This window comes from Tachypleus tridentatus, chromosome 8, assembly GCF_004210375.1.
Source record: "Tachypleus tridentatus isolate NWPU-2018 chromosome 8, ASM421037v1, whole genome shotgun sequence".
In the NCBI taxonomy this organism is placed as follows: Eukaryota; Metazoa; Arthropoda; class Merostomata; order Xiphosura; family Limulidae; genus Tachypleus; species Tachypleus tridentatus.
This window is the reverse complement of record NC_134832.1, coordinates 113316312-113341463: the sequence shown is the minus strand read 5'-3', so window position 1 is coordinate 113341463 and position 25152 is coordinate 113316312. Positions and strand designations below refer to the sequence as shown.

The following is a 25152-nucleotide window of genomic DNA, read 5'->3' as shown; positions in this document are numbered from 1 at the left end:
AAAACGTTTAATCCTAAAATTATCAATGGGCACCATATGACGTTCTATAGGTTTCTAATCATGTTTTCTAAACTCTTTATATTTCTTCGGTGACTAAAATTCGGGGTTTGATCACTTGAATAGGATCATTCGTTGGGATAGCAGTAAGACTACGGACTTGCAACACTAAATCCCAGATTCGATTAGCCGCAATAGATGCAGCAAATAGCCCAATGTGGATTTTTCACAAAACAAACACAAATATTTCAGCGGCCACAGCAGGGGTAGCTCTTAATGCAATTTTATAATTTTTAACAAACAGAAACTATTTGTACACGAGAAGTGTTTGTGGATCCTCGACTTTACTTGATACAGAACCTCTAGAAATAATTAAGTGACATAAAAATGTAAATAAATATACCATTAATACCGTATTTAATCCCAGAAACTACCTATGGAGTCCTGTGCATTCCTTACCTAGAAAATGAGGAATTTTATTCAGTATTGTGTTTAATTCTTTACGCTGAGTGTTTCATTTATTCATTTATTTCTTACTACAGAGTTATACAATGGACTATTTGGTGAACAGTATAGAAACAAATCGATAATTTCAGGGGTAGGAAAAACTCAAACAAAGGCACGGTTAAATTTTCATTTCGTTGTATTTTTGGTTAAAAGAAAAGAGAGTAGCACGAACTCATGAATAATGACAATTCATTGTTTGACGACGAAGAGTTTTAGTTTAACGCAATGAACATTAAAAAGTCGTTTAAGACTCTTCTTTTGTCTTAAAACATTTCAAGCATTAGAACTTCAATTGTTGTTTGTTTCTACTAATTAAGTGTGACACTTTATTCCTTTTAAGCATTCACGCGAATAAATTCTTTTGATCCTGTTGTAAAGACGACCATTAAACTAAGGTAGAAACTCAAAATGCCGATATTTGCATTTATAACTAATTCTTTAGTAGATAAACTGTACTTGGATTAAGTTTCGATAAGTCTTTTACCTTTAAAGTAACCCTTGAATAAAAAGTATTTTGTAAAAGATCGTTAGCAAATTTTCGGTGACAAAGGGAGAAAATGGTATTTGATTATTAGCTATAGGATAACTAATGATTTAAAATCTATAAGCGGATTTGACTTAGCAAAAAATAATAATTGAAGTGACAAGATACCAAATAATAAGTTTGCACTATTATTTGGGTTCGAATCCCCGTCACACCAAACGTGCTCTCCCTTTCAGCCGTGGGAGCGTTATAAAGTTACGTTTAATCCTACTATTCGTTGGTAAAAGAGTAGCCCAAAAGTTGGCGGTGGGTGGTGATGACTAGCTGCCTTCGCTCTAGTGTTACACTGCTAAATTAGGGACGGCTAGCGTAGATAACCCTCGTGTAGCTTTGCGCGAAATTAAAAACAAACACTATTAGGCCTAAATTCATTTTAGCCTATTTTTCATTTTCACTATTAACAATGAGTAGTCGCTTGTCGTCGATAAGCCTTTTTTGAGAATCACAAAACTATTAAGATTCTTATAGCTTATGTTCCATTGCATTTAAGGTTTTTTTTTTACTGAATATTTCTGAATTGCCAAGAATCGTTACTTGGAGGTGCACTGTCTACATATATTTACAGAAGATACAATATCTCAAATAATAGTTTGTTGTGGAATTTTGAACATTCTTGTACCTAATTTTGAACTGACAGAAAATCAGCTAGCCAATAGCATTCATTGCCAACTCTAGGATTGCGCTCTTGGATCATTTCCAGTAAAATACTGTTTGTGTATCTCCAAATTAACGAATAGTGATAAGGAACATGTAGAAGCTCAAACAGAAAAGTTATTTTCTGCTTTTGGTTCAAATCATAAAGACAAAACTAATTAATATGTCATCTTAAAGAATATGTTCTTTTACAAATTTATGTGTAAAAACGTGAAATTAGAGTAAATGTAAGTCAAACTTAAACTTTTATGTTAGATTATAACTAGTAAAAAACTAATTGCACACATCTTAACTCACATATAGTTTTGTTTTCAGTACAATTTTTCAATAACAAGCTGCTTGTACTGTGCTCCAAGTTATTGTGTGAAAATACATTTGTCATGTCAGTGCTTTCTGGCATCGTCTACATGGTGGTAAGCATCAGGATAGGTGTTTTATTATACCTTAACCTGTTCAGTGCCGTAGACGAGATAACTCGTCCAAGCCGACCGCTAACACAGTGCCACGGATGAGTTATTTCGTTCTCAATAATAACTAACTTCAACGCTAGATGTCAGCATCGTACATGCATTTGACCTACTTACAGATTGTTTCACTTTCGATCCAAAATGGAGTCACGAAAAAAGTTACAAAATGAAGAAGCATTAGAGTTGTATTGTAGCAGCTGAAATACTTGACAGTCAACAGATTAATATAATCAAACATCACATATTAACAAAAACAGGGAGGATCAGTGCAGGAGGTAACCTTTTTCTACAAGTAGATCCATCCTTTTGTACTGTTAAGATTTCTCTCCTCGCGTTATATTAATTCATTGTGGATGGATTTGTGAATTTTTATTAAGTAAGTATTTTTCAGCCATTTTACACGTAAACATTGCATGTTTTAATTAGGTTTTGGCCAGAGTATAGTTTTGTTTTGTTTTCAGTACACTTTTCCGATAACAAGCTGCTTGTACTGTGCTCCAAGTTATTGTGTGAAAATACATTTGTCATGTCATTTTTAACACCGAGGTCAAAATTACGTACACATTTTTAGGAACAGTGTTTATCATAAATTCCTACCTCTTGTAACGCATTTTAGCATAATTAATCATGCATGTTTGCTTGTTTTGGAATTTTGAGCAAAGCTACACGAGGGCTATCTGCGCTAGCCGTCCCTAATTTAGCAGTGCAAGACTAGAGGGAAGACAGATAGTCATCACCACCCACAGCCAACTTTTGGGCTACTCTTTTACCAAGGAATAGTGGGATTGATTATAACTTTATAACGCCCCCACGGTTAAAAGGGCGAGCATGTTTGGTGCAACTGGTATTCGAACCCGCGACCCTCGGATTATATACAAATCGAATGCCTTAACCCAACTGCCAGTGCCAGGCCATTAATCATGCTAAAAATAATAATTTTTTGCAAACTTAGATGGAATTCTGATCCTACTTGATACACAATGGACTGATAACCGCTCTGGTTAATCGAATATTACTACAGGTTTTCATGAACTTTTACTCTATTCTGATGCACTTTCAGATCCCTAACTCTTAGGTCAAAGCAAGAAGTAAGTTGTAAGTTCAGGTTACTAGAAGTATTTCTTCTAGTTTATTAAATCAAACTTGGAGAAGGATAAACTCAGATAACCTTTGTGAAACTTGGCACTGAAATTCTGAAGAAAAACAAAACCGAATGGTGTACATGTCACATAGAGTCTTGGCCAATTTCTAAAAAAAATATTCGTAACAAACTAAAATTATTTTGCTCAATCAAAAATCTAAGTATATTACAACATCGTTTTTTTTTTAGATGGGTCAGTAGTAATTTTAAGAACTTAATACGCTAAAGTTAGGGGTTCAATTTCACGCAATGAACAAAGCACAAATAGACAATGTGTAACATTGCACTAACAAAGGAATCACGACATAACGACTGAAAAACTCCTAAAATTGTCTAGAAAAATGTATAAAAAATATTGTTATGAGGTTCTTTTATGAGAAGAAAAAAAAAGAATCTCGTTACTTTCTAGTATCTTGAAGAATAACTTATTACGTGATGTTTCAGCCATAGGCTTTGTTCATTGATTTTGTGTCATAAATTGGTCTAAGGGAGAAGTTTCATGATAAGCAACTAATACAAATATTGAAAGAAGAATTTGTTTGTTTGGATTGAATTTCGTGCAAAACTACACGAAAGACAGTGAAAGACTAGAGAGAAGATAGCTAGTCATCACCACCCACCGCCTCCTCTTGGGCTAATCTCTTACCGATGAATAGTGAAATTAGCCGTTAAATAAGAACACCCCCACGACTGAAAGGATTCGTATCCGAGACCTTGAGGAGTCGAGGGCCATAACCATCTGGCCATGGTGGGCCATCTGAAAACAAATATCTTCTTCTTTTCTCGTCAATATCATATTTTCATCAAATTACCCTCACTGAAGTTTCCCAAATATGGTCTAGCATGACTTGGTGGTCAGGGCGCTCGCCTCACAATCTGCCTTTGTTGTTCTATTCTAACGCTTTTTAAATAAAGAACGGCTAATACAAATAGCCCTAAAGTAGTTTTCAGACAAATTCAACAAAACGAACAAGATAATCTATTTTTCTAAATCTCTTTTTTGAAGAAATCTGAGATTTTAACATCAAAAAACAAATATTAAAAATATTTTTAAAAAATATTTCCTACTAATGTATCGAGTGTCTTTATTGTAAATTAACTTTATAAAGTGCTATATTTTTGACACCAGTAGATTAATTAGTAAACAACGCTATGATTTTCTGTTAAGTAAAAACTATTTACAATTTTTTTCTCTTCTAAAAGTCCTAAAAGTGAATGTAAATTGTCTAAGAGCAGCGAACTTATTTTGAGAAATTTGAAAAAAATTCTTAAAATATTAAAATTCTATGAAAAGATTTTTAAATTTTTTTAATGAAGTATTTTTATATTACTACATAACTATTTATAACTAAACTTTTCATTTTTTTCCTGTTTTCAGTTGCTGTTGTGGTGGCATTTTTTGTGTGTTACGCCCCGTTTCACGCGCAACGTCTAATGGCAACTTACGTCACAGATCCTACGCCTACAGAGACCATTATTTACGACGTGCTAATGTACATGTCTGGTGTGCTGTATTACGTCAGTGCTACTATTAACCCTATTTTGTACAGTATTATGTCGTTAAAGTTTCGACAGGCTTTTAAAGAGACTTTAGCAAAATGTTGTGGAAGACAAATTTCACGATCGCAGAATTTTGCAATTATGCCGAGATACACCACTCGTCACTCTACTGCCTTCGAAACGACAGATCTAACAGTGCTCTCCGAAACATCACACCCTTATCAACGTAGAGCTTCTCCAGTGTCCCAGTATTACTCCATGTCTCAGGATATAAAAGGCGATCCTTCTGCTCGGCAACAAGTCCGAGAGATGAGACTGGCAAACATTTTCAATCCACGAACCTGCACTGAAGACGAAAACAGTTTCAGTCTTCAGGGTGCAGGTGGTGGCGCTTTTATTGAGTCGAAACACGTCCTTCAATCATTGCCTGAAGATAAGTAATGAGACCCTTGAGGGATAAAACTGTTTTAAGTTGTAAAACATAAACTGCTGGAGCGAACTGAAGAATTAATTATCATGTTAATAACGTTGTTATTAGTATTAAGTCACGGCTTAAGTAATGTTGTACAACAGCGACAAAAAAAAGTCTTGCCTAAAGAGATTATTATAGGCTTTTGTTTTATTAATGTTGTTGGTGGAACAAATGTTTGTTTTTAGTTCTAATTAACGCATTTTAATTGCCCAATTCTCATCAAAGCATTTTCAAATTCTCATTCGATTATTTTAATTATACAGTTCTTATCGAAGCAGTTTAGTTATTTCACTTGTTATCAATACAGTTTAGTTATTTCACTTGTTATCAATACAGTTTAGTTTTTTCACTTGTTATCAATACAGTTTAGTTTTTTCACTTGTTATCAATACAGTTTAGTTATTTCACTTGTTATCAATACAGTTTACTTATTTCAATTGTTATCAAACATTTTAGTTATTATCAAAAAGTTTAGTTATTTTTATTATTATCAAACAGTTTAGTTATTTTAATTATTATCAAACATTTTTAATTAATGTACTTAGTTGTTCAGTTCTCATCAATGTACTTTAGTTTTCAATTGTCATAAATAATTTTATTAATTATTATTAATTTTATTAATTCAACTCTTTTTCAATGTACTTGTAGTTACTTTATTCTTGGCAATGCAGCCGCAGTTGTTATTTTAAACTATTTTAACGAAACTTTTGAAACCATGAATCAAACTACAAACGAATATCGTGCTTATGTAAAATAAATTACGAGAACAATCCTCGAACTCAATCTTTAATAATATATTTGCTAATAGAACTTCAGCGTGAAAGTTATCAACAACGTGTAACAGCATGTCATCCACACTATAGCTGCTATAACCAATGCCGACGAGACCTGTATCCAATACCAAAGCTCTTCATTCCGGCTGAAATACGACAGGCATAATAAGGGCAAATAGGTTATTTATGTTAACAAACTATTTGATAACAACTTTAAAGACGTAAATGAGATTCAACTTAATGTTAATACAAGCTCACCAACAATTATTGTACATCGTCTAACCTGGAACTCATCTAATACGAGTGAATAATATGGGAACGAGAATACGATTGCTTATTTAGAAAAATAATTCATACCGAGACTGATATATGTTCTTTATGACACCACGATTTACTGGAAAAATATCAATGGAAAGAGAATTGAGATTGATTTTAACAAACCACAAATGTGAGCAATAAAATGATCTGGTTATTTATACAAAATAATTGAGAAGTAAACCACCAGAGGTCCAGCCATTAAAGTTTCAGAAGATTAAATAACAACAGTAGAAGGCCCGGCATGGCCAGGTGGGTTAAGGCCTCCGACTCGTAATTTGAGTGTCGCGGATTCGACTCCCCTCGCACCAAACATGCTCACCCTTTCAGTCGTGGGGCCGTTATAATGTTACGGTCAATTCCACTATTCGTTGGTAAAAGAGTAACCCAAGAGTTGGCCGTGGATGGTGATGACTGGCTACCTTTCCTCTAATGTTACACTGCTAGATAGATTAGGGACAGGTAGCGCAGATAGCGCTCATGAAGTTTTGCGCGAAATTCCAAAAACAAAACAAACAACAGTGAATCATGTTATTATATAGAATACCAGAGTTATTGATGCTTTAGCACACTCTTACTTCATGTATATATGTGATCTCTAAACAAATATTTATAACAAAATTAATAAGAAAGAACCAACTCAGAAGCGCAGTATCTTTTATCTTAATTACAATATTTATAACTACATTTAAATAAGTATATATATATATATATATATATATATATATATATATATACATTACTGCATCATAAACCACCCTCACTCTAATTTACTATCTAAACTATTCTCTTTATTATACAACTCTTTTTTTCCATAACATCCTATTAATGAAAATGTGTGAAATGTTAATGTTACAAACTAAAAATAAATTGGAAAGAATGTATGGGTCTGTTTGTCTAGCATAACATACCCGACTGCATTTACAACATGTGTGTTAAGGGTTTATTGTTATACAGAATTATTCTTCGTTATACAAGCAGTTTGCAGTTAGCTATACATACCTGAGAGGCCCCGGCATGGCTAGTCGCTCGAATCGTAATCTGAGAGTCGCGGGTTCAAAATGCTCGTCAGCACCAAATATGCTCGCCTGTTTCAGCTGTGGAGGCGTTATAATGTGACGATCAATCCTAATAAATATTCGTTGGTGGAACAGTAGCCCAAGAATTGGCGGTGGGTAGTGATGACTAGATGCCTTCCCTCTAGTCTTACACCGCTAAATTATGAACGACTAACGCAGATAGCCCTCGTGTAGCTTTGCGAGAAATTTAAAAACAAACAAACAATACATACCTGAGAAGTGATTATAGCTAAATCTTGGGACATGTACGTCATTGCTTCAGTCAGCCAGTCACAACCAAGCATAAATTGTTTAGTGTTAGTTGTCACGGGAACATGACTTGAAGTCGATAATTAAATGTTAAATTCGTAAAAATATGTATACACCAGTTTCTGTATTACCACCGCAATTCTTAAATAACAAATTTAAACGTATTTACTGGAGTTTTTCTTTATATAAATACTCCAGAAAATTGTTATATTGTCTTCTTTACTAACTTCTTATATGTACAGTTCTTTACCAATATTTCAAAAACGTAAAAGGAAAAGTATGCTATAAAAAGCATAGACTAAACCTATTTTTCTTTGTTAGTTCAGTCTAACTTTACCTCAAGACCAGAAGAACCTCCCATTCAAAAATATAAACAACACTTGTTCCTTAAAAGAAAACAATAACGAAGTAAGCTGAAACACTAATTTGGTTTTGTATGCCTTATTAACTTTCATTTGAAACTGCTCACGCATCTCTGGTGCAAAAGGCAGTAAGTTACGTTTACATACGCCCTGAAACCTTTTCGTGCATTACTTACGACAATACGGGTTATAACGATTTTTAAAGTGCGTTCATTCCAGTTATTCATTACGAAAAAAAAATCCCTTCAAACAAAATTAAATAAGAGATTATCACGGCGTAAGGAAACTACAGCAGAATTGTTTGATTCATGAATTTAAAAAAAAAGGCTTGAATGTTAAGCGTGAAAAAGAAAATTTAACTTTTATATATTTTCAAATGTTAGTGCAGTGTCCATCAAATACGATAACGTTGTTATACTCATTAGAATAGAATGTATAAATAGTATTTATGGGCATTCTTCAACAGTGGTTTATATACGTATATATATGCTGAATATTGTCTTTTTTGTGTGAGAAAATAATGCCTCTACATTGTTATACTAAAGCATTTATGGATGTAATAGTGTTTTTCATAAAATTTAAAATAGAATTATAAATGTTGTTGTTTTTAAACTGTGATGCTTGTTGTATGCCTTACTAATACAGAGATGTGTTGTGGTCAAGTGAAAGCTGTAAACTTTGGCCATCGAAAACACATTTATTTGAATTTCCTTGAAACCCACTTATTTGTTCTGGTGAACTTACATAATATTAAGATAAGTCAAAATGCTAGTATGCTCACTAGATATTCAATAAAAGTATAAATATATATCTTCTGGCTATGTTTTTTATGAAATTAGAAGATCCTATATATTTATATATATACACATATAAATTCCTTGATACTAAAACCATAAATAAATGTTGTTGTTTTTTTAAACAAATAAACTTTGTTTAAAATATATTGTATCCATTAATTTTTATTTTAATTTTTCAGAAGACTGTCTATTTATCTATGTTTGTATTAGATCAATGGTGTGTGTCAGTGACGCTGGAACACAGTTAATTTGTTGTTTATTGTAAACCTACGCAATGGGTTATCTTCGTGTATCGAAACCTTACTTCTCAGTGTTGTAAGCCCTCAGACTTACCAGGGGCATCACAACAAATTTGATAATGATTTTAAATAATTAGTATTTCTTTTAGTCCTAGTCCCAAATTGGTTTCCCGTGTTAAAAACATAATAATGCACCGACCATACACCTTGTGTGCCGTACACCCATGTCATATCAAAGCTTGTATGTGGACAAAACATATTACACACAAATTCTTGACTTTATATTACTGATTCATATTATGTTAATTGTTATAATATATAACACCCTATACCGCTGAAACGTTTTTGTTTACTTGGTATTAACCGAACCCTGATTTTTAGCGTGAAAACTGGAGAAGGGGCAGGCACTACAGCCACCCTGATGGCCTTTAGAACTGTGCGAAAGGCCTCCCAAACAGCAACTAAAGCCACACAAAAATGAGAAGTTATGGTGATATTCTCAGTGAAAACTGTAATAAAACCAGTGGAGAAAGATTTGTTTACATTTACTGTAAGTTTCATTGTGATGTAACGTCACACAGACCATTGATCTGAACTATGTTTCTCTGGTGTTACATACCATAATAATTAACTAATACTTCTAATTATGATTTTCAGTGCCTTTCTGGTTGTAATGCGCAAGATCAAATGTTTTTCATTTTATCACAATACTTCACAGTTCGCTATCTTTGCTGTGCTCACAGCAGGGATCGAACTCTAAACATTTATATTCTAAACCCTAAAGCTTGCCGCTAAGACATTAGTTGTCACGATTAAAAATATAATTGAAAAACAACTATTAGTATTGGTTTTTATTTAATATACTACTATAAATACCATACAACGTATATTGTCTAGTATGATATGTAATGGATACTAGATATGTATTGGTTTTTACTTAATTTACTACTATAAATACCATACAACGTATACTGTCTAGTATGATATGTAATGGATACTAGATATGTATTGGTTTTTACTTAATTTACCACTATAAATACCAAACAACGTATATTTTCTGGTATCTTATGTAATGGCAATGCTCTGTCTAATAAAGTTTGATTTTAAAGCCGATTTGGATGTGTAATAATTCATAAGGTGCACGCATAATACCTCCAGATATCTTAGCAACTCTTGGTTTGTGATAAAATTTAAAATGTGTAATTAAAATTAAAAGTGTTCTTACTTAAGTAGCGTTGGAATGTGGAATAAGTAATTTTTCATTGTTTAAAAGGAAGAAACTAAAAGACTGTTTAATGTCACACGTAATAATTGGTCGTGTAATGAAATTTAAAAAAAGTTAATTATCAGCATTATTATTAGTATAAATATTATTGATTAATCAGATTAAAAAACTTTAAAATATTTTTGGATAAAACCAAATCCACAATAATTTTCTAATTTCTGAAATAACATGAACATATTTCAAGGCGATATTTCAATTATATAACCTAAAACGTAAATAAAAAAAGAAATAATTATAATACATTTTGCACATACTTGTGAAATGTAAGCACATAGAGGATGTTTCCATTCGATATTAGTTAAAATGTATCTTTTTATAGCACTGATATTACAAGTAAAAGTATTCTTGATTAATGAATTACTAGGTTAAACACAAACTATACCAGTAAAACAGTACCTATTGCTTAAAGATTCTGTGATAAAAAAAACAGGCACTTTAAGTATTACTGAGATGTATCTGACATTGCATAGACGACATTGGTCTTTCATCTGTTTCTACTACCTGGCGTTAATATGAGGATCATAGAGGAGCAACTACGCAACTGCACCCATAAATACCATTTCAAATATATTTTGGCTGCAGTAGTCCAACCCAGTGTTTCCATCAGAATTCATAAAAAATTATTTTCATCGTCTTCTTCATAAAAGTTAGTAATATTACATATTATTGTTTTGTTTTTAATTTCGCGCAAAGCTACTCGAGGGCTATCTGCGCACATATTATTGTCTACGTTAGTTGACACGATAAAAACATGTTTTCATTGTCTTTGTCAAATAATACTATTAACATTATCTTTTATTAGTCTTTCGAGACGTTATTGTAAAACTAAATCTACTGTGTTCCTGACTTTGTTGTCTTTGTCAAAGAATACTATTAACATTATGTTTTATTAGTTTTTCGAGACGTTATTGTAAAATTAAATCCACTGTGTTCCTGACTTTGTTGTCTTTGCCGTTTCCTTTCTCTGTTTTCTGTGTTGTGATAAGAAGTGCGCCTTGACTGTCATGATTCCTTCTTTTTTCATCTAGTTGATGATAAATGAACACATTTTTCAATCTCTTTCAGCTGATATGGTAGATATAATATTCTAACTGGTTTCGTCAGGAGCTATGTTAAAAATTTTGTTCACTGTTGTTTGATTGGTGCGAAACTACACAATAGGTTTTCTTTATGCTGTCCGCCATAAGAAATTGAATTCCAGGATTTTGGGTTGTAAGACCATGAACTGAGTGCTATTATTATCCCTCAATAGACATAAAAATAATGTGATATCAAATGAAATTCTGTTGATTTTAGATGTGATACAGAACAGAAAAAGAAATGCAGAGAGCACTTTTTATCGACAGTATAAACAGTACAAACACGAACATAAACATAATTATAATAATCTAATTTTCTTTGGTGACACCCACATTTCTATTTTGAAATGCTTATAAATTGAAAATAAATCATGATTCACAGCCCTTCAGAAAATCAGTTCTTTAAGCTTTGAATCTACTGTAATTCAAATGTATATATAAATAACATATGTGATCGTTCAGGATATATTACGAAACCTAGTGTTAGTGAAACTGTCGGATGTTAAATGTTTTTTTAATCAGCTTTACTGTGTAGTTGACAGTACAACACCACGTGCGAGTCCAGTTTTATTTTATTTCTTACAAGCTGTGAATTTTAATGAAATGTATATTAAATTTTGTAATATATATTTACATGCGTAATATGATGTGTATGCTTGTTTCCAGTATTAAGTATTTTAAGAATACAGTAGTTTTTACTCCGAAGTAAATTTACACACAGAGTCGTTTTCCTCGTCCTGCTCTACACTCCTGTATAATTCAACAAGTTTCGTTTTATGTATCAAGCTTGTTTTAAATTACTTTTTATTGTCATATTACGAAAATTCTCTGGCTAAATAAAAATAAGCATATTCGATACAGCAGTCTCGCATACAGATCATGAGGAAAAGAGAAATACGCTAGTTTCTGGCATTAGAACTTAAAAACTTCTCATATAGTCGCTTTTCTTCAGCAAAATAGAATAATTTTCTTTGTTTATTCACTTTTATATGAAATTTGCATCTTCTAAAAAAAAAATATATATATATATGGAAATTACCTAGTTTGATCTAGGAACAAAAAGAATGATAAACCAATCTTTAATTCTGCCTTCAAAATATTTTAAAATTCATCCAAAGCAGTTTTCAATATTTAAATAAATGAGCGATATAAATATCAAAATAAACAAGATTCGTAAGTTGAGTTAGCGTCACCATTTCGATATATTAAATACATTCAGCTTAGTTTTCGTTTAAACCACAAACCCACACAGTGGGATATCGCTTAAAAATGTATTTTGTTTTAATCATCCTAAGAATATTACATGTCTGTACTGAGTTTGAAAGCTTATCACATTTAAATATTTATTAGGTTCGTGATGCAAGTATAAAAAATTGACGAAAATCAACTTTTTATTCAGGTAATCCCTTTCGGAGTACATGGATACCTTCATTAGTTATGTAATAGAGGAGCTTGGAAGAACTATTCTTAAGCTATAATAATAAGCTATAAGCTAATACAAAAAGAATTTCAAGTATTATAATTCTTTCTAAATTCTCTTCCATCGAATCTCCTTCAGATCTATTTAGATCTCAAATATTATTGAGTGGACGCGAGATAAAGCGATTGACAAATATGAACATTTTAATAAGCTATATAAAATAGCAGATGAGCTATTAAAATTGTGATTTAGAAAGAAATCTGGATGTTTGTAATAATTAGCTTTGAAAGTTGTTACTTACTATGATGTTCCCCAGTAGCACAGCGGTATGGCTGATGAATTACAGTACTAAAAACTGGGTTTCGATACCTGTTGTGAGCACAGCTCAGATAGCTTTTTGTTTAGTTTTGTGTTTAATTCAAAAAACAATAACGTATTATGAATCTAAAACAGCTTGTTCATAAAGAAAGGAAAGTACTGACCAGGAAAATGTCATTAAATATTCTATGACCCATGGAGATGACATGTTATAGAATTCTACATTTTCATATCGTGGTATTGTTAGTATTTCATTGGACACTGATTTGCAAAATTAGTTTCACTTTGTTCTGAGTAAATGTAGGCTGCTGAACATCCATTGGATAGGTAGATACAAACCATGACTTTGTCATACTTTGAAATAATTTCATATATATATATTTAAGACATCCATATCAGAACTTTATAACGTAAGATTAGATTCTCTGCAAGTATTTTCCAATAAAGATTGCATTATCCTCAGCTGTGTTCTAACAAATGTCTGGTACATTTTGTTTCCATTGTTTGTTTGTTTTCAAAATTTCTAGATAACTAAGTTGATGATAATTATTGTTTTTCAAACTTAGTCCTCTATTATTGCAAATAAAGGAAAAATAGGCGATTCGAGTTTTGACTTTATACTTTTATACTTTATACTTTATAACAGGGAGTTTTATGACGCTTTAAAAACACATTGGTCTACTTATCAAACGCTTATTTTACTGTTGACCTCCAAAGCTCTTTTTTTAATATTTAAACATTTCTTAACAGCCACCAATATTTAAAAGTACAAAAATTCCACATTCGAAGAAGAAAGCGCAATCCAAACCAATATATAACATCATCCCGGAATGCTTAAAAACTCAACGTTTTCAGGTTGAACTAAAATTCCACACAACTACTTACGAAAAGATTTCGCAAATTTAGTGACACTATCGCAATTTTTGACTCCCATAATACACAATAGTAAACTTACAGGATGTACGTATGGTGTTATGATGTTAACCTTATAGTTTGTTGTATTCTTGTATATTTGTTCCCGTCCTTGTTCTTTGTTTTCAAAGTAGTTACGTCAGTAGAATAATTCTCAACACCTTAATCAACGGTACTCTACTGCTTCCAGTGAAGCTCGCTTACAGTAACGCTGGACGGATCGTACTGTAGGTTTTAGATGAAACCCAGACTTCAGTCGACGAAAGTACCATCTAGTTGTTTCAAAACCTTGTTCTCCAATCTTCCATTTTTTTGTCGCTTCTCTGGATGTCATTGACTCATACATCAGTGCAAGTATAACTTTTCTCTGACAGAGTTTGTTACACATCGTTGGCAGATGAGAATAGTTTTGTATCATCAGATTTTCTACAAATGTCGTGTTCAATCACGTTCATAAGACCATCTCGATCTCCTGGGAGTAACATAGTGCAGAGAACTCTTAATACAATCGTGCAGAACGCAACCAATCAATTGTTCTTGTCAAGAGCACTGAAACTTGATGTCTTCCGATCAGCTTCTTCATTTGAAAAGTTTGATGTCATTGTGGATTCGATAGTAAAGAACGGCCGAATTAAATAGACGTCGTTCCAGTCCCTTGTTGAGATGCTATAGCAACGTCTTGAACGCCTTACTTTTACACTTGAATTATTGGATAATCGTTTCACGAAATCCAAGGGACTCTCAGAAGTATCGCTAGACATTTCATCTTCATCACTCTCCAATGAAATAGCACAAGTTCTTCCTTTGTTCTTTTTTCGTGCCTATAATTTGATCTGCGGCTGATTTCCACCTACTTTTCGTGCCATTTTGACTTTCGAATCTAAACTGTTGCATCGAGGGCATTTTCTAGAAGTATTCCACATTCTCACTTTGCACTTACAAGCCATTTTTCCCCTGTATTAATGTTGCTTTATCGATACAATATCTGTACACTTAATCACTAAATGTCGATAGTATGTCATTGTATGTTTTGTGACCAGTCATAAATCCAATTTTCACAAAGGGTGTGGCAATCAGGTTTTAGTAAAAGTGTTCCGATGAATAAACAATCTGGTATGACTTGAAAATTTAAATTTTGGTTCTGCAAATTCCTGGGTGTCTGACTCGTGGAAGCAGTATTAAAAATCCCGTAGAAATTAGAAGAAGACGACGTAAAAAAAATCAGACATCGCATGTCCAAGTTTTGGCTACGTAGTAAGCAAACTGAAAGGCAATACAGGTGAAAAATTCATAGAGGGACTATTAAATTACAGATAGGTGAAAATTGTAATTCGTTGGTTCCTACAAGTAACACACCATATGCCGCGAGTCTAGATTTTTACTTTTAACTGTGTGTCTTAACATTAGCTGATAAGCTTTTAGTTAATAAGTCAATTTAGTAGCAAAATCATGGTCAACGTTCATAAACAAGATGTTATTATTCTTGTCATCGCGTTTATTAAACAAATAATATGAAATACATTCAAAAATGACAAAAACAGTTGTTTAATGATTAATGAAAAATACAGAATTTAATAAAAACGAATTTGTTTCTATCTCCAAAATGTATCTACCTTTCATCAGTCACAACATAATTGTTTAATCGCTACATTTTTAGTTTGGGGCCCGGGATGGCCAAGTGCGTAAGGCGTGCGACTCGTAATGCGAGGGTCGCGGGTTCGAATCGCGGTCGCACCAAACATGCTCGCCCTTTCAGCTGTAGGGACGTTATAATGTGACGGTCAATCACACTATTCGTTGGTAAAAGAGTAGCCCAAGAGTTGGCGGTGGGTGGTGATGACTAGCTGCCTTCACTGCAAAAGTAGGGACGGCTAGCACAGCCAGCCCTCGAATAGCTTTGTGCGAAATTTAAAAAAAAACAAAAAAAATGTTAGTGAGTTTGTTTTGTTTCTTTAATTTCGCGCACAGCTACTCGAGGGCTGGCTGTGCTAGCCGTCCCTACTTTTGCAGTGTAAGACTAGAGGAAAGGCAGCTGGCCATCACCACCCATCGCCAACTCTTGGGCTACTCTTATACCAACGAATAATGGGAGTGACCGCCACATTATAACGCATCCACGGCTGTACTTTAATATATAATTTATAGAAACTGTCAGTTGCATGTTACACGTTATAAAGCGTGCTACTTTGATATTAACTCTATAAAGACGAATAATATTTCTTGTAATTAGTTTAATATTTCACGTATGATATAATTCTTATGTCAGATAATACACCATATCCTTAGGATATTAATACATTTTTAACAAGTAAAGCACAAAGCTATTTTCATTCGCTGTAATTAGCACGGTCAAGAGATGTTTAAGTGATACCTCTTTGTGCGTTTGACACCCTAATAGTCTGGTTGTTTCAGTTCTCGTAACATATCTGTGACGTAGGAGCTGGTTTGCAGAGTGTTGCTTTTTTTATTATCTTAACCATATTTTTAAAATCGTTATCGCGTGGTAGATAGTCTAATTATGTCATAATTAGTATACTAGATCGTATATATAATATTATGCTATCAAATGATGTGATCTCAGCTATAACTTCTATACACCGTAGTTTACCTAATATTCGCTGGAATTATCTTTCGCGGTTTTACATTAAAACATATTTCGCGGGTTTTAACTTTTAACTAATAAGACTTCACAACATTATTATATATTACTTAGCAGAAATTATTTTATCGTTTTTAATGCCAAATACAGGATAGTTTATTATATATGAACTAGAATTAAAGATAAGCTTAAAATAATATGTTAATAAAAGATACTTTTCTGATAGTTTTAACATGAGTTGTCTTACGGTATTAATTATCGTTGATGGTGTAATTGTGATTATTTTAATCACGTGATACTTCTGTATAATTCTTTGACTGACCTTTCATTCTAACAAACTGTATACTCTGACCAAAGATACATCACTTACACAACCTTGTTCCAGAAATGTAACTTTGAGGTAACGTTTAAAAATGAAAGAATCAGCTTATTAACATTCATTAAAGAACAAAAGTATGTTGTGAGAAAAAATAATTATCGTTTTTCATCGAGTCTGACGCACGTTTCGAATTACAGTTCACTGTTCATTCAGATATTTATGACAGCATATAACAAGCTACTGAGTGATTATGAACAAACTTCTATATTTAAGATGAATGCCTTATAATTATTCTAAGAGAATTAAAGCTACCAATAGCATATCGAGAATCACAAGTTACATCTAAGAAATTCATTGTCGTCATAGTACAGTGCGCTTCAAGATGTCCTATAAACTTTCCGTTATCTTCAATAAGAATCTCGAACCCAATCCTAAATCATGCACTTTTTAGCATCATCTGCTAATGGCCATTTTTGAGTTTTTCGAATTTCGTGGCCTGTTTATGCAGGCGTTCCTTTTGAGAAATCCGTACAACCAATAAGCTGCTAATGCAATGACTGGAGATCTCGCTGGTTAGTTCTCTCTAAATGAGTGGTTTTGAATTTGTCTGTTGAACATGGTTACCAATATTATAATTTTGTTTTTACTGACGTAGAAGCAGACAGTGAAAGAAACATTTTTTTTTATTATTTACTGGTTTATGAACAGTTTTAAAATATGAACTTTTTTGAGTATTCTTAAATGGGAAGTCTGTTTTGAATCAAAGAAAAACTGTCATTATTTTGATAGCATTATCGAGCCACATTTTATCTTATTAACACGCACTGTATTTAAACCACGGATCTCAGAAATAAAGGTACTGTCAATGTGCCAGGAAAACGATTTATACATCTACAGAGCAGAATATAGTCTTATAACACCTCACACCATATCCTCACTGGGGGGGGGGGGCTTCCTTTAAGAAAGTACTTTTTATAATATAATTATTTTGAATATAAGGTTTTATTTTTAATCAATCCGTAGTTTAACTTTGATATAATTTTTTACTACAAAGAAATTGTTTCTTCTTTATACATTTCATTGGTACTTATCTCTTACCAATATATTCATGCTACCTAAATACAAAATAGGTAAATATAATAAACACCACATAATCCTCAATAGTATGTACTTCAGAAGTAAAAAAAGCATCTAAAATCTACCTAAAAATAATGTACATTAACTTTGAAGTTTTACTAGACTTCAACGATTACCATAAGATCAACAACATTATTCAAAAGTATAAACTATTCAGTGACTGGCCACTCAATATGTCTCTTTCATACACACTGGTAGTACTGTAAAAGAAGCTGAAAATTGTTCTACATTATTGTAGACCATTATTCAAGATGTATTTGTTAAAACTGGTTTGCAGATTTGAATGGAGAATTGCTCAATCTATTAAGATCCATTTTGTTTTTTTTCGTTTTTTTTTGTGTATGTGCTTTTCCTATAACAAAGCCACATCGGGTTATTTGCTGTATCCACTGAGGGGAATCGAGCCCCTGATTTTAGCGTTGTAAATTTGGAGACTCACTGCTCTCCCAGTTGGGGACAAGATCCACAAACTGTTAAAACGTGTGTATTTTCAAGTACAAAATATCTCACACCAAAATAACCATCCAACATCTGTTTAGAAACTGTTGTTAAACGTGTTGATTCCGAATGACTATTGGATGCTCTTGGGAGACACGTGGCATCTTTTCAGGTGACCCTAGACACCAAATATTCCTCGAAACAATTTTTTCATAGTTACAGATGAAGATATGCCAACACCGGCGTCAGGATATCCTCGCTGTTCGTAGTGACCATACTTCACATCAAAGTTAAATGTTATAGCCTGGCGATTATTTTACATCTTCTGTTACCGTTTATTGTAATTATTTGTAAGAAGGACATAACGAGTGAATTTCTGAAGAGTATGTGTTACCGAAATTTTTAAAAGAATCGTCTTTGGGACTAAAATCTTGTAAAACTAAAGCATTGTTACAGTCATCACTAACATTTTATGTTTCCAGTTGATGCAGTTGTATGTAAGGAGAACACGGAGGGGAAGTTAATGAAGAAATTTCATTCCCAACTTTTTTCCCAGCTTTGGTTTTTGGATTAGAATCTTGAAAAACTGAAGAATTTTTGTTTTTATTATCAACACTTTGTGTTTCCAATTGATGCAACTGTATGTAAGGAGAACATGGAGAGAAAGTTTCTGAAAAATATACGTTACTGACGTTTTCTCCAGAGTTACTTTCTGGACTCAGATCTTGGAAAACTGGAGGATTGTTGTATTCATTATCAACATTTTGTGTTTCCAGTTCGTGCAACTGCACGTAAGGAGGACATGGAGGGAAAATCACTGAAGAAAATCCAATACCGCCTTTTTCCACATAATTGTCTTTTGGACTATAATCTTTAAAAGCTGGTGGAACGTCGTAGACATTTCTAATACGTTGTGTTTCTGGTTGATTCAACTGTTTGTAAGGGGAACATGGAGGTGAAAATTCAGAAGAGTATTCACTGATAACTTTAGTTTTCGTATTTTCCTTTGGGTGAGATTCTTGAGCTAACCAAAATCTCTCGAAGTGATTGGCAGAGTTTACTCGTTGTGTTAGAGTTAGTATTTCCAGCTGGTTGTTCTGTATATAAGGGGGAAGAGAAAGTGAAGGATGTCCTTCTGTTTTTAACTTACCTGTGTTGTCTACTGGACCCAATTCTTGGAATATTGGCTGTTTTAGTCCAGCTTTTCTTGGTGGATAACAAGCTTTACGAGGAGTACACGGCAAAAATGTTTTTAAAAAATGGCTTTCATTATGTGATGTATTTGTTTTTTGAAGTGCTGTACTGATGTCAAACCTATTCAGGGGCGGTTGTATTCCATCACTTGACGTCACATTGTTACTTAGAGTCTGGTATGCCTTCAAAAAATATGGGCTTGACCGCTGTTTATCAGAGGTATGTGAAGAATCACACACATTAAGTGTTTTATTTCCTTCATCAGAATTAAAATATTCACTTATTTTCATTGATGTCTCATCTGTAGCCTGTGGATTCATAAGCGGTATAATTTCATTTAAAAAATTATCTGAAACACGATGGGATTTTAAGGCATCCATTTCCATGATTCCTGGTTCGGCAGGATCTGCGTGTTTGCCAATATACACGTGCTTGGTTATGATTTCTGAAGGGGAATTTTTCTTTTTCTTTTTATTCTTTTTTTTGACAGTCATACTTGATAAAAACGAACTTGTTTTTCTTTTCTTTTTAACTCGTGTTTCGTTTATTCCAATTTCATTTATCGAAGTCTGAAATATAGGATGTTTATTATAATCTATAGAAAATAAACTATATATAATTTATGACGTACACATAAAAAGCAAGAAAACGAACTAGTGTAATAGAAAAATTATTTGTTAATACGCTTCATATTCGAATATCAGCCTATGTCTTATTGCTATTATATTACTTCAAATATAATTGAAATTAGCAGTAATTAAAACAAAAGCCTTGCGATCATTTAGGCAAGTGTTTTTCTGTTTTATGTTATTTTCTTTGAGCGCAAAACTACATTAGTTTCACCGTGGTAAATCGAACCCCGGATTTTAGTGTTGCAAGTATTTGAACTTACCGCACCCTCCCCCCAGAGGAATCATTTTTAAAAGTAAAATGTAGACGTCTGTTACATCGTAAACTTAAAAGACATATAAACCATGCGCATATCATTGAAACTACAACTGAAAACCTCCAAAATATTTCAAACAGTTTCTCATGAAATGGTAATAAATAAAATATAATACTAACTATATTGGTTTTATTCTTTTAAATAAATACGCGGACTTTTCCATGTTACTTAAAGCTCTACAAGAAATTATAGGTTATCTTCTAACAGTATAATATACAGGGTGTTCAGAAAGTCACTGTGCAGTTTTGTAATCATATTTTATTCAGTCTATTTTAAGCCAGCAACTCATAGCGGTATTTAGAAACAAAATAAGAAGGTTGTAGGCCTGTGTTGATGCCAACGGGAGTCACATTCAACATTGTTTATAATTGTCATTCATATTTACCTCCTGTATTTTATATTGAAACATGTAGGTTAATAAATATATAAGTGCACAGTGACTTTCCGAACTCCCTGTATTAGTAAGAATTTGTTCAAATATTTGTTTTATAGGATTAACTTTTATTATTATTATTACTGATGACAATAAACTTACTGGTAGCGCGAGTGCTTCTGGCAACTCAACTTTGATACATCGGATTCTATCCATCTTTTGTTTAAGCCTGTGTTTAGTTAATCAAAAAAACAAAAAATATCATAAATCTTTAGAATTATTAATATTATATCTACATTAATACTTGCTGTACATTCATAAATATTAAGTTTATAAGGACATCCACAATAATGAAAAGTTAAGTTAAAAGAAGTATGAACTTGTCTGTTTGTTTAGAAGTAAGCTTAAAACTACACAATGGGCTTATATTTATAAGAAGCACATTCAACTACCTAGGAATTATAGTCCATTACACTTTTAACTAATTTATATTTTTATCACTTATTTCCTACCTTAAACGTTTAAACCAAAACCTAATTAAAATTACAATTTCGAACTGCAATGCCAATTTAAAAACGGAAAGTTTTACACCATATAAAGTGTAAAATGCTATAAAACACATCAAATAAATTAACATTTTATTTTAAAATGCTCAATTACTGAACGAAAAGAGGCTAAATATGCTCTGATCTCTTGGAGAATAAGGACGTTAAAATTCATACGATTCTATGGAACCAGGGTGTATCATGCTATCAAATGGAATCACTATTTGTATTTAATAACGTGTAATAACACGTCTCTTTAGGTCATAGATTTGCTTACCTACGACCACCTAAAAATGCAGTCACTGGCAGAATCGTAAGGCCAAGAACTAATCCTATAAGCCAGAATAAAGCTGATGTTTCTCCTCCTATAAAAAATATATGTATAAAAATATTAAATTTGGAGAAGTGAAGTCTTGTATTATTTAAAATAATACACAGAAGATCAAAATATGATTGAATTATCCTTAGTTTTAATGGTGTTTCCATTTATTATAGACTTTTCTTTAAAATATTCTAAAACATCTTATAAATACGTTAAAATCTGGATAAATAAACAATATCATGTTATTACATTTGGTTAATATGTAATATTTAATGTTATGATATGATTAAAAGATAATTTTCTAATGTTTTGGTAGAATTAATACAAAGTCACTACTGAAGTAAGAACGGTGAAGGTTGATTGTACAGTCTGCAGGAACAAAATCTGTCTTTTCATCAAATCTTTATCAATTTGTACAAGTTTTCACAGGAGTACCAAAACCTTTTTCCTAATTTTGTTGGATATATAACAATTTCGCCTATTTAGAAGTAAGAATAACATTATGCTTCTATAATATTTTTAGTACCCTCTTTTTTGTAATTTTAAAAGCTTTCTTTAAATACGTTATTATTTGTTCGATCAATATCTTAAATATTTTGAGTTTCAAAATACATTCTCAAAAAACATAACACTGTAAAATTACTGCAGCATGTTCAGGATGTTTCAGTGCACCTTACTTACTGTTGATTTTAAATGAAGTTTTAGTCTTGCATTAGAAGCCCTAAAAATAGATACAATACTTTAAAAATTATGATGCCAGAATATTTACACGACCAGTAGTTTCGAATCTCAACAGTACAGATGAGATATCGTTTATATTGGAACTTATACGACATTGAGCACATTATATTAAAACAATACTGGAGCGTCACCATGTTATTAAAGTTCACATAGCCACGTCCTGTCATGCTAAATCTAACATCTCGTACTTAATCCTGCAGCGTAGTTTCCATTATAGAAGGCTCCTTCGCCAGGTTGTCATGGTAGAAGCACACCACTCTTCCCTGTTTACTTTCCATAATATATATAGTTTATAAGCACTCATTTCAAAAATAAAAGCACAGAAATAGATAGTCGCTGTGTACGACGTCTTGAACAGTATGAAATATCATGAATACTTGTTTAATTCACCTGCTACTTAAGGTATGAAACGGTTATATAGATGTGTAGTAGTAACAGTTTATTTTCACGTGACTTTTGTCTCTTTTTTCCAGACAAAGATTCTTTTTCATTGTACTGCATTCTGCTGCCTGGAACAAATTTTGCAACTGGCTACTCTGTTTATGAGTCTTTACCTCCTACAAGATGCCGCGTTTTGTTTACCATTGCAAAGGTGCGACTTGTTACAGGTCTTTTCCTGGATGCTTTTGAAGCACCAAGCTGATCTATATTCCTCGTTTACAATGCCATTAAGTGCGAGAATATCTACAACTTGGAAATTCTACATCATCGGTCTAATTTAGATGCATTTCTGAAACCGATGTGCCAAAAAACCTGTTACATACGCTTACCCAAAAGTTATTAATTTTAGGTGGTAACATACTATCTGAGAAAACAACTTTTTATCAAACGTTTTGCAACATGACTTACTTAATATATATTTAATTATTATTAATTTTTTCATTATCAAGTTCATCGAGTTGTGGCTGCATTTGTTTATTTATTCGTCTTTGTAAACGTGACTGGAATCTTGTATCTACATGTATATGCATTACCCGGCTGGTAATCATTTTTTTATTTATATATTTAGCTATCTCTGATCAGAATTCAAACCTAATAATTAAAACGCGTCATAAAGTTTTTGCTCCAATCGAGATGAAAAACGAAGATGTTCTGTAATTATTATTTCTCTATATATAAAAAGAAAGTAAAACGTAAAAGAAGAAAACACTTTTAAAAACTAATCAGTGATTACAAAACTATTGCAGTTATTAGAAACAGCTTAAGAGAGCAGATAAAAAATAGGTAAAATAAGGGATGATGAGAAATACATTTTAGTGGTTCTTGGATACGGAACTAGAGAAAATCGTATATGGTTACAAGGAAATTAGTCTAGTATATAAGCCTATGATGAGACGAATAATCGGTAAACCGTTTTTAACAATGAGAAGTATAACATAGTGTTGAATTTGATTCAGCGAATCGTGTTGGCGGAGTTGCATTGTAAAAGACTGTAATACTAAGGCAGAACTCCAATGATATCGCTCTAGGACTAATACAAGTTGCGGACTATGTACAGCTGTTTTTTATTGGTAACGTTATTTTCTTCACCAAATAAACCCGATTTTTATTAGAGAAAAGACAAAATAACGTTATTTTCTTTACCAAATAAACCCGATTTTTATTAGAGAAAAGACAAAATAGTCTGATTTGTTCTTCGATTCGCTACAACAAAATATTTTGGTCTACAAGATGCTGCTTGGAAGAACAAAGTAAATTAAGTAAGCCTCATATAGTGAATGAATGTAAGTAGTTTGTTTGGTTTAGATCTATAACTTAAAATGCTTTAACTATTAGTAGTGAATAAAGAACTATACACCTAAACCAAATGAATATTTACTTGTTTTTAAACACAAAGCTATATAATTGGCTAATCACTGAAGATATAGAAAATCGATTTTGAACTGTTGTTGTTGTTCGAGAGACAGGAGAAATAAGCAATCGTCAAAAGTGAAAGTATCCACAAACATCAGGGGCACTGCTGCTACGCATCAATAAAACCCTTACTACATCCGTTCAAGCAGTATTCGTGAAACAATCCCATTAATTTACCACAGTCAGCTTCTGGAATTCGTTACATATTACCTTCTATATATTTCCCAACACCATGGTATTTATAGTATTTGTGGCAGTTAGTGGAAAGTGGCCATTGTAGACTTTATGGACAAATGAAGTCAATTTTACTCTTATTTAGCATATATACATATGTGTATTCAGCTGTGTAATCTGGTTCAGTGTAAATCCATGGGTCCCAGAGTCGCAACTGTTTCATTTCTCACGGTTAACTGCGTGAGATAGATTTATCAATGAATTCACTCTAAAGTGGGAGGATTATTATTCTTTCAGAAACAAACATCCAGGAGTCGGTGGCATACACAGTGACTAAACAATGTTACCACGAGTTATTGCGCATCAGATCATATTAAAATTACAACAAAGTGGATGTGTC

The 25152-nt window shown here is 32.5% G+C and overlaps 2 protein-coding genes across 3 annotated transcripts in view; one reads left to right on the top strand and one right to left on the bottom strand.

Moving 5' to 3' along the window:
* The window catches only part of LOC143223236 (pyrokinin-1 receptor-like), a 47471-nt gene extending 41781 nt beyond the window's left edge, over positions 1–5690 (top strand). The window contains exon 2 of the mRNA XM_076450902.1: positions 4689–5690. Coding sequence (XP_076307017.1) covers positions 4689–5251 — 563 coding nt within the window. The 3' untranslated portion in view covers positions 5252–5690. The remainder of the gene's footprint in view (positions 1–4688) is intronic.
* Positions 5691–15563: 9873 nt separating this feature from the next.
* LOC143223235 (uncharacterized) overlaps positions 15564–25152 on the bottom strand; it is a 42672-nt gene continuing 33083 nt past the window's right edge. For both annotated transcript variants that reach the window (XM_076450900.1, XM_076450901.1), the window contains 3 exons: positions 21939–22026; positions 21279–21345; positions 15564–20366 (listed from right to left, as the gene is read on the bottom strand). In XM_076450900.1, coding sequence (XP_076307015.1) covers positions 19074–20366; positions 21279–21345; positions 21939–22026 — 1448 coding nt within the window. In that variant the 3' untranslated portion in view covers positions 15564–19073. The remainder of the gene's footprint in view (positions 20367–21278; positions 21346–21938; positions 22027–25152) is intronic.